General features: G+C 33.9%; 1 protein-coding gene across 1 annotated transcript in view; it reads left to right on the forward strand.

The window, feature by feature from the left end:
* LOC106464413 (epoxide hydrolase 4-like) overlaps nucleotides 1-730 on the forward strand; it is an 18,238-nt gene extending 17,508 nt beyond the window's left edge. The window contains exon 6 of the mRNA XM_013924548.2: nucleotides 127-730. Within this exon, the coding sequence (XP_013780002.1) occupies nucleotides 127-404 (278 nt within the window). The 3' untranslated portion in view covers nucleotides 405-730. The remainder of the gene's footprint in view (nucleotides 1-126) is intronic.
* Nucleotides 731-11,739: the final 11,009 nt, after the last annotated feature.

Below are 11,739 nucleotides of genomic sequence, written 5' to 3' on the forward strand. Positions count from 1 at the left end.
TGCTTAACTTTTTTCCAGGTGTATATAAGTTAGAGCTTTTCATATGATAAGTCTGGAAGTTTTTATTATTAGGTTTATTACCTCTAATCAATTGAAAGATTGATACATGAAAATTTCTTTTTTCAGGAGCATTAACACCACCCATAAATTTCTACCGAGCAGCCATGGCCAGAATTGGAACTAACATTGAATCTAAAAACGTGCACATCAGAGTTCCCACCTTAATGGTGTGGGGAGAAAAAGACAAGGCTTTAAGTCTTCAACTCGCAACTGGGTGTGTCCGCTTTGTGGATGACTTCACTCTGAGGATTGTCGAGAATGCTTCTCACTGGGTACAAACGGAACAACCAGATGAAGTGAACAGACATGTGTGGGATTTCTTGAACAAAACACGGAACAAATAACATTCCAATGAATGAAATTAATTCAACATTAACCATGTGTGAAATAGTTATTGGTATAAATAAGATTTTTTTTTGGCTTCACATGTGAATATCATTTGCTTAGAACTTTTCAGTCTGATCTCTGTGATTTTGTAACATTCACAGATCTTGGTTTCTCTTATTATGGTTACAGAAATTATTAGAAAACATTTTTAGTTGAATCTAGTTTGAATTAAAACAAAAAGTGACTTTGGCCATAGGTGTAAGAAATGTTAACTAAAGGTTTCTTGTGTGAATAGCGTGTACTTTTCAAGTTTTATTTGTGAATAAATTTGTGGATGTATATATATTAATGCATTTTCCCTTCCTTATAGTGTGACTGTTTTATAAAAATTAGTGTTTTCTTAGTTGGTTTGCTTCAACAGCAAAGGAGGAAACTTCAGTAAACTTCATTAAAGGCAATTGGAAAATGTTAAGAATTTGTAAATATCCTCATTTAATAATTTTACACCTATTGGCATCACTTGTGAGGGAAATTTACTTGATAATGTGTGTGGAGTATCATCATGGTACATCCAGTCGAAAAATGTGGTAATTATCAATCATAATGTAACTATTGAATGTGTCATTGTGGTACATCCAGTCCATAAATGTGGTACTTATCCATAATGATTTAAATGAGGAATGTGTCATCATGGTACTTCCAGCTGAAAAACATGGTACTTGTCAATCATTATGTAACTATGGAATACATTTTCATGGTATATCCAGTTGAGAAATGTGGTATTTATTTAGGATACCGTAAATGTTGAACTTGTCATCATGGTATATCTAGTTGGGGTACATAATACTTATCCATAATGATATATATGAGGAACATATCATCATGGTATATACAGTTGAGAAACATGGTGCTTATTTATCCTAATGTAATTGTTATTTGGAACTACAGCCACTTCACTGAGCTGTCAAATACTTTCTTTATGTTAAGAATGATTCCCTAGAATCAAATGAACTTGTTTCGTTTTTTTTTTTTTTGCTTTCCTTGAGGAAAGTTTAATTTTCTTGGAGAATATACCATGTTGAACCCTGTACAACAGAAATACAAATTGTTGGCCCTGTTTGTTATGGACATGGACAACAGACTGAACAAATTGTTGGGCCTTGTGTGATAGGTAAACAGACAACAGACAATACCAATTATTGAGTTCTGTGTTGGGATGGGCCTCATGTGTTATGGACATAGATGACAGACAGTAAAAATCATTAAACCCTGTGTGTTATGAATGCAGACAACACAACCAATGAATCATTTGTGTTATGGATGTGATCAACAGACAGTACAAATTGTTGAAACATGTGTGTTATAGATGCAATCAACAACTGTACAAATCATTGGTTCCTTGGGTGTTATTGACATGGTCAACAAACAATACAAATTGTTGGGCCCTGTGTGTTATGGAAATAGACAGTATGCATAACAAATCATTGAGCCCTGTGTGCTAGACATGTACAAAGGACAGTACAAATCGTCAGGCCCTGTGTATTATGGACAATACACAATACAAATCATTGGGCCCTGTGTGTTATGGACAATGTACAATACAAATCGTTAGGCCTGTGTATTATGGACAATATACAATACAAATCGTTGGGCCCTGTGTTTTATGAGTAAAATACAATACAAATCGTTGGGCCCTGTGTGTCATGAACAATATACAATACAAATCGTTGGGCCCTGTGTGTTAAGGAAATAGACAACATACATTACAAATCATTGAGCCCTGTGTTTTAGACATGAACAAAGGACAGTACAAATCATTGGGCTCTGTATATTATAGACAATATACAATACAAATCGTTGGGCTCTGTGTATTATGAACAATATACAATACAGATCGTTGGGCCCTGTGTGTTATGAACAATATACAATACAAATCGTTGGCCTTGTGTGTGTTATGGACACTATACAATGCAAATCGTTGGGCCCTGTGTGTTATGGGCAGACATTAGGACTGTATTTTCAAAGAAAGAGTTTGCTTGATGGTGATTAAACAGGGTAATATTATCTCCACTCGTGCTAGACTTTTTCTAAATGGCGGATAATGTCCGGGGATTGTGATGGCCTGCCTTGACCAAGAAGCTATAGAGGTCATGGATTGTTCAGCAGGAAGTCGTAATGTAAATCCTAAAGGACATCCATGGAGCTTCTTCAGATGCTATGCACATCAACACATTTGCCACTACCCAAGATCAGAGGAGTACAGCTGATTAGATAGTGTAGGGACTGTATAAGAACCTGTAATCATCAGTAGTGGGAATCTGTCGAAAAAGCTGATTCAGTAACTCTCTTACCTCTGACACATCGTGTTTATAACTATGTGCTGTCACTAAAGTTAATTCAATTATTGTAATCAGTGAAGATAAAAAATAATTTCATCTATTAGGTTTATATGTAAACTTTTGCTCTTTTTAGAGAACTTTGAATAGCGATAATAGTTTCACACAGTAATATCGGACATTCATATACCGAAAGCGATTTTTAAGGTGAAGATAAAAAAAACTCACGAGCCTTGTATTATTAATCTATATTTTATTCTAGATAGGACAGCACCTAATCGACATATCGATTGAATCATTAGGTGGGTATTGGCTTTTCTGTCATCATTATAGATAGCAAAGTAAGTTTTACAACTTCCTGTGGGCGTTTCCACGTGCATTAGCTTTTAGAAACGTTATTTCAACCACATCATTATCTGATCGTTCCATGGTTTTTAAAGCCCATATAATCAGAGTGGAGCTTACATGTATAGATACGTACATGGCGTTGTTATCGGAGGTTCATTATCATCTAATATATATGAATTATATGTGTTGCAGCAAGAAACTTTCAAGTTACCATCGAATATAAGACTCAATTATAAAATAGTGTTTGCATACAACTGTAAAATACCATCCTTGCCAGTAATATATGCTATATCCACGTTTTTCTAAGATTTTGGAATACATGCTTTACAGAGTGTAAAACACAGTTCTCACTATTGACACCTTATATCCATGTTTTTCTAACAATGTAAAACACGATTCTCACCAATTACGTGTATGCGGTAACCATGGTTTTCTAAGAATGTAAAATACGTTTGCCACCAGTAGTGTTATCCACATTTTTTTAAGGATATCTTTATATAATAAACAGTCTCTTTCTAGTGTCTTGATGTCATAATTAAGTTGTGAAAAACTGACTTAAGCAGTTTCGGCGAAATTTAATAGAGAAACTCAGGTGGACGCCTCCAAAACTCGAGTTTAAATGGATAAGAAATCGGACGAGCGGTTCTTGTTTGACGCGTATTTCAGTTTTAACTGCGTGAAGATGACGCAAACGAAAGTGACGTTTTGTGCCTGACGTAGCACGTATACCTTCGTTAATCGTCCATATTCAGTAGACCTGACAGCGAAAGACACGTGTTATCCCATGAAGTTAATAAAATAAATGTCACGTGAGGCGGGTGTTCATTTGTTACGCAAGTAAAGCGTTATAATACAGTTCTCACAATTAACATAAACAGTACCATTGTGTTTTATAAAACGTATATTACGGTCCTCACCGTTAACTTGTATTGTACTAATGTTTTTTCTTTGAATATAAAACGTATATTACGGTCCTCACTGTTAACTTGTATTGTACTAATTTTCTTTTCTTTGAATATAAAACATATATTACGGTCCTTGCCGTTAACTTATATTGTACTAATGTTTCTTCTTGGGGTATAAAACGTATATGACGGTCCTCACTGTTAACTTGTATTGTACTAATGTTTTTTTCTTTAAATATAAAATTTGTAACATAGCTCTCACCAGAAATATTTGTTATATTCGCGCTCTTCTGGGGATGTAATGTACAAAATTGTGCCGTCATCATATATACTCTATTCACCATTTTTCTTCTAATATTTGATAGCTCCAAGAAATGACCAATATTACCATTATTTGGGACGTACACTTACCAAACTGTAGTTCTTATTTATTGGCCTGTTTCCATCATTCGATCAATGTGATGCGTCCAAGGGACATTCCTACGTAGTCTTGAGGGACACTAGACAGATTTTTTTGAGTAAATGGAAACGAGACGTTCGCAAGGTTTATGAGTGTAAATTATAGACTTCTAATAATTTATGAGTGAAAGTAAAGAAGAATGTATCACGATATGTCAACCACACTATGTCTACCATATCCAGTGCCGATGAAGCTTTGCGCCTAATACTAGAGCTCATCAGGCCGGTTGGAATACAACAGATGCAGTAATTGGTGGAGACGCCAGGAAATACTTCGTAGAGATGATAGACGCAAAGGTCGAAAGTTTTGTAGAGTTTATGGAAGTAAGAGACACACGTAGATTTAATAGATACAAGAGACGTACTACTTTCGCTGAGTTAACGGGCTCAACAGATGTACTTTTTTAAAGCATCTGTTATAAAGATTTGCATAGCTACTGCGAGAGGGAAAATTGCGTACTATTTAAGTTAGAATGAGTGATCTTTTTTAATAAAACATTAAGTGTTTATTTTCCCACAAGCTGCTCAAAGTGTGGGCATCACAATTTGATGTCAGGTTACAGAAAAATGGACGTATATTAGAGATATGGATAAGGTATAGGTTAAAGATAAAAGGGCGAAGGACATATTATGAAGATGGCAGAGTTGTGGATTAGTAATTTGGATGAAATATAGAATAGAAAGAAACGGATGGAGGACATCATAGAATATGGGTGAAGTACAGATTACAGAGAAAGGAATGGAGAGTTGTGCATTAGAGACTTGGGTAAAGCACATATCAGGAAGAAACTGTTGAAGAGCATATTAGAAAGATGGGAGACACACCATGAGTGGTGTTGATATTACAATTTACACGGTACAACAGTGCCAAAAAGACTGCTGTGAGAGTTCGTATAAAAACCACTACAAGAAGGGTAGGCCCGTAACAGAACCAGCTGGGTGTTGTAAAATCACGTCCACAAATTTTTTATTCAGAGCAACAAAAGGTACAACATCTAATACTATCGGTTATTGTATTCTAGTCCAGAAAATAACAGTTTGTAGAGCTATAACATCCACTGGCCACAACGGATTGATCGTTATTTATCGTTATAGCAACCTGAACGGAACTGCCTTAACAGTAAGAAGGTGGGAAATTGTACGGGGATTAATAGCAACGTAGTTAAACGACACAAACGCAAATGGAAATGCGAGTCCAAGTAGACAACTCACTACACCTACCAGTGTTTCCAGAACCGAATAGACAAACTAGAACACCTACAAATGTTTCCAGGACCAAGTACACAAACTAGAACACCTACCAATGTTTCCAGGACCAAGTAGATATCTCACAACACCTACCCGTGTTTTCAGAACCAAGTAGATATCTCACAACACCTACTTGTGTTTCCAAGAAAAGTAGACAATTCACAATGCCTATTCGTGTTTCTAGAACCAAATAGACAACTCACAACACCAGTTCGTGCAGTTAAGACTAAATAGCCTATTCAAAACACCTTTTCATGTTTGAAGAACCAAGCAGGGAACTCATAACATCTATCTATGTTTTTAGGACCAATTAAACAACTCAAAACACTTACCCATGTTTCCGGAACCAAACAGACAACTTAAAACACTTACCATTGATTCCAGGATCAAGCAGACAACTGAAAACACTTACCATTGATTCCAGGACCAAGCAGACAACTGAAAACACTTACCATTGTTTCCAGGATCAAGCAGACAACTGAAAACACTTACCATTGATTCCAGGATCAAGTATACAATCAGATCATCTATCCATGTTTTTAGGACCAATTAGGTAACTCAAACACAACAAACCAGAAAAGATCTCTGTATCATAGTGTATAAAGCTATAAACTTGGTTGGTTATTATTGAAATACTCCAAGGTAAGATGCTTGTAGGGTAGTGTGTCAAGTTAGACAGATTTGGTTGGTTATTATTAAAATACTCCAAAGGAATGTGCCTATAGCGTAATGCATCAACTCCTGGAGAAATGTGGTTGTTTATTATTAAGATACTCCAAGGGATGGTGCCTGTAGTGTAGTGTATCAAGTTATAAACAGACTTGATTGGTTATTATTAAGATACTCTGAGGGAAGATGCTTGTAGTGTAGTGTATCAAGTTATATATATAGACTTCATTGATTATTATTAAGATACTCCGAGGGAAGAGGCTTTTAGTGAAGTGTATCAAGTTATAGGCAGATTTGGTTGGTTATTATTAAGATAATCTGAGGGAAGATGATTGTAGTGTAGTGTATCAAGTTATATATAGACTTGATTGTAGCTACTTTTATCAATACTTTATTCACACAAAAAGAAAGCTCTACAAGCTCATGCATCTATGTAATTCACACAAGTTTAACACCAATTTGTTCACACAATCTTTATAATCATAATTATCAACATCAACTATAGGCTCACTGTATATTAGTAGCATACAGAAATATTTGAATAACTGATTGATATTCTATATAAAACTTATAAATTTCTTTGACTTTATGATGACCTTGAGAATGAATACAGGTTTAAAAAACAGATTTTAAAATAAATATTTTGGATACATAAATAAATACGATCAATAGATGAGTTAGTTGGTATCTGTAAAATACAGTACATAATTAGAGTTTCGGTATAAGTTACAATGTAAATAGAGGGCCTGCAACAAAAACAGGTAAAGAAAGTAACCTTGACTTTAAGTCTTAACGTGAAACTGTTTTTTAAATACTGAACAGACGGGAAACTGGAAGTTTTTCTTAAAACTGTTTGTTTTGAGTTTTACGTAAAGAACAGTGATGAATAAATAAACAACTTTGGGACCTCTACATATTAGATCCTTAAAAATTGCTAAGGTATATATAATCTTAGGCATTCAAGGTCAAAGGCTAGAGATTGAACTTTTGGGTAGAAAGTCATGCTCATAGAATCCGTGAAAGAAACATCGCAGAGGACAACACATTATGTGTGTGTATGAATTTCATCACTTTATCAAGAATATTACAGCTTTTATTATGATACACAGCGGAAGAATGTTCACATAAAAATATAGTTCATGACACATAGCGAAAGAATATTCACAAAAATATATACTTTACAACGTTTATTCATATGAATACAAACATATAGGAAAATAAGATTTTGTTTATAAAAGTTCTGGTCTCCCAGTGAAAAATACAAAGCAATTGTTTGGCAAACAGCCTATATTTAAAGTGATGTGTTGAACAAGTGGACTGAGTTAACTCTAGACATTTCCAAACGTTTTGTTTGATTTCCAAACCATGTTTCTGCCATGTATTTTGTGACAGAAGTCCACAGTACCCTCAGTCCACATTTGGCAAATAAGTTTCATTAGTACATGAAGTTGGCAAAAACAAAGTTATGACACAAACGAGACATATATATAAATAAATACAATTAAACACAACAACCTCTTTTAGTTTACGATACAGATCATTCTAAAATAAAATGAATTTTACTGTGTAAAGCAAAACAAAAAACAATAAAAAACGTTGTTTCTAATTATATCTTTTTATACAAGTTCCCAAGAAGAATTTAAATTAGACATAAATTCTAACTTTTTGAGAACATAATAACTATGAAATAATAATAAAAACACCGAAAGATATTCATCTAAAATATTTCTGTGTAAATGACGCTAAGGAAACGCTCCATAACGTAGCTAACACAAACTAGACATTAATTCATGTTGTACTTATGGAGTGCATTAAAAAAAATGATAGATAACTTGTTAGCTTAGTATTCGAACTTAGGAAAAAACTAAGTGTGGCCGAGCTTTGTGAGATATTATTGTGTTTAAGGCCGAAAATATCGTTGATGGTTAGGGTACCCAACTGAAAACAATGTATTCTGATCACTATAAATAAGGTAGTTTGAACATTATATATAATTATGCCTAGTACTTGATATGCTGTTAGGTGTGATTTGTGTAGGTAGCTTGCTTTGATCAGAAGTCAATATCAAATGAAGACGGGCATACAAAGATAATATTTCAGTGGTTTGTTGTTGTTGCTATTCAAACTATAATTAGATATTTGGAGTTGTTGATCCCGAGTTTGAAACGATAAAGTAATTTACAAAATTTGGAAGAGATCATTAAGTCGGACAACCTAAACTGATGACCATATTTTCTATTGTCATCAGTAATGGGTCTTCAGCGATGTTTACCAATATCATACCACTTCGAAGAAAATATATATTAATGCTTTTCTCTCTCTCTCTCTTATTGCGTAACTTTACATGTACTTGTTATCTTAGGTATGACACATTAAGGTATATACCTAAACAAACTAAATACACGAACCTTCTCACTTAAGAGTTTATCGGCATAAATTATATGCATTTGAGGTAATTGTTTCATTACTGAACTTACTAGACATTGTTGTAAGCCGTAACTAACAATACAGATACCAAGGTTATAACGTGTCGTTTCGTCAGTACTACTGAACTTACTAGGCATTGTTGCAAGCCGTAACTAACAGTACAGATACCAAGGTTATAACGTGTCGTTTCGTCAGTACTACTGAACATACTAGACATTGTTGCAATCCGTAACTAACAGTACAGATACCAAGGTTATAACGTGTCGTTTCGTCAGTACTACTGAACTTACTAGGCATTGTTGCAAGCCGTAACTAACAGTACAGATACCAAGGCTACCACGCTGATTTTCAATGAGTTTGAGAAGTATATATATAAGTGAAATTAAGTATGAATTATGGCTGGGCATAAACATTGGCCTATCGTCAACGGAAACAGTGACTTACAGTGTTTAAATACTGAAGTAAATGAATTTCAGATGTCACATATTAGAGAGAGTCTAAACAGCGTCAGATCAATGAATATCAAAAGCAGTACATTCTTATTAAGTATGTTACTGAGACTGTAAACTAATGATGATTTACCAGAAACAATGTGTTCTTATTCAGTATCTAGCTGTTACTGATATTGTAAATAACTTGGGATTTACCAGAAACAATCTATTCTTAGTCAGTATCTAGCTGTTACTGACATTATAAACAAATGGATAGTTACCAAAAACAATATATTTATTAAGTATGTAGCTGTTACTGATATTGTAAAGAACTTGGGATTTACCAGAAACAATCTATTCTTATTTAGTATCTAGCTGTTACTGACATTGCAAAGAACTTGGGTCTTACCTGGAACAAGCCATTCTTATTCAGTATCTAGCTGTTACTGACATTGTAAAGAACTTGGGATTTACCAGAAACAATCTATTCTTATTCAGTATCTAGTTGTTACTCATATTGTAAAGAACTTGGGATTTACCAGAAACAATCTATTCGTATTCAGTATCTAGCTATTACTGATATTGTAAAGAACTTGGATTTACCAGAAACAATCTATTCTTATTCAGTATCTAGCTATTACTGATATTGTAAAGAAATTGGGATTTACCAGAAACAATCTATTTTTATTCAGTATCTAGCTAAATAAGAATAGATTGTTTCTGGTAAATCCCAAGTTCTTTACAATATCAGTATAGCTAGATAGTGGCTAAGAATAGATTGTTTCTGATAAATCCCAAGTTCTTTCCAATATCAGTAATAGCTAAGTACTGAATAAGAATAGATTGTTTCTGGTATATCCCAAGTTCTTTACAATGTCAGTAACAGCTAGATACTGAATAAGAATGGCTTGTTCCAGGTAAATCCCAAGTTCGTTATAATGTTAGTAACAGCTAGATACTAAATAAGAATAGATTGTTTCTGGTAAATCCCAAGTTCTTTACAATATCAGTAACAGCAACATACTTAATAAATATATTGTTTCTGGTAACAATCCATTTGTTTATAATGTCAGTAACAGCTAGATCCTGACTAAGAATAGATTGTTTCTGGTAAATCCAAGTTCTTTACAATATCAGTAAAAGTATCTAGCTGTTACTGATATTGTAAAGAACTTGGGATATACCAGAAACAATCTATTCTTATTCAGTACTTAGCTATTACTGATATTGGAAAGAACTTGGGATTTATCAGAAACAATCTATTCTTAGCCACTATCTAGCTATACTGATATTGTAAAGAACTTGGGATTTACCAGAAACAATCTATTCTTAGTCAGGATCTGGCTGTTACCGACATTATAAACAAATGGATTGTTACCAGAAACAATATATTTATTAAGTATGTTGCTGTTACTGATATTGTAAAGAACTTGGATTTACCAGAAACAATCTATTCTTAGTCAGGATCTAGCTGTTACCGACATTATAAACAAATGGATTGTTACCAGAAACAATATATTTATTAAGTATGTTGCTGTTACTGATATTGTAAAGAACTTGGATTTACCAGAAACAATCTATTCTTAGTCAGGATCTAGCTGTTACCGACATTATAAACAAATGGATTGTTACCAGAAACAATATATTTATTAAGTATGTTGCTGTTACTGATATTGTAAAGAACTTGGAATTTACCAGAAACAATCTATTCTTATTCAGTAGCTAGCTGTTACTGACATTATAAACAAATGGATAGTTACCAGAAACAATATATTTATTAAGTATGTAGCTTTTACTGATATTGTAAAGAACTTGGGATTTACCAGAAACAATCTATTCTTATTCAGTATCTAGCTGTTACCGATATTGTAATAAACTTGGGATTTACCAGAGACAATCTGTTCTTATTCAGTATTTAGCTGTTACTGATATTGCAAAGAACTTGGGATTTACCAGAAACAATCTATTCTTATTCAGTATCTAGCTGTTACCGATATTGTAAAGAACTTGGGATTTACCAGAAACAATCTATTCTTATTCAGTATTTAGCTATTACTGATATTGTAAAGAACTTGGGATGTACCAGAAACAATCTATTTTTATTCAGTATCTAGCTGTTACTGATATTCGAACAAATGGAGATTTACTAGAAATAATGTATTTTTACTGAATGTGTTGTTATTCTAGCCACTCTGTATACCCAGCACAGTTGTTTTTCTAAATGTTCTTGAATGCGGTGAGTGGAACGTTGCAGACCTGATCTAGGTCAAAGGATAGATATGTGCGCAGAGTCTTATTCGGAGCATTCGGACCATTCTAGGTACAGTGTTATAGAAGATCAGTCTCATTGCTAGCGAACTGTTGACTGAAATCACTTGGACCATTCTAGGTACAGTGTTATAGAAGATCAGTCTCATTGCTAGCGAACTGTTGACTGAAATCACTTGGACCATTCTACGTACAGTGTTATAGAAGATCAGTCTCATTGCTAGCGAACTGTTGACTGAAATCACATGGACCATTCTAGGT

The sequence above is a fragment of the Limulus polyphemus genome, unplaced genomic scaffold (genome assembly GCF_000517525.1).
Source record: "Limulus polyphemus unplaced genomic scaffold, Limulus_polyphemus-2.1.2 Scaffold1642, whole genome shotgun sequence".
NCBI lineage: Eukaryota > Metazoa > Arthropoda > Merostomata > Xiphosura > Limulidae > Limulus > Limulus polyphemus.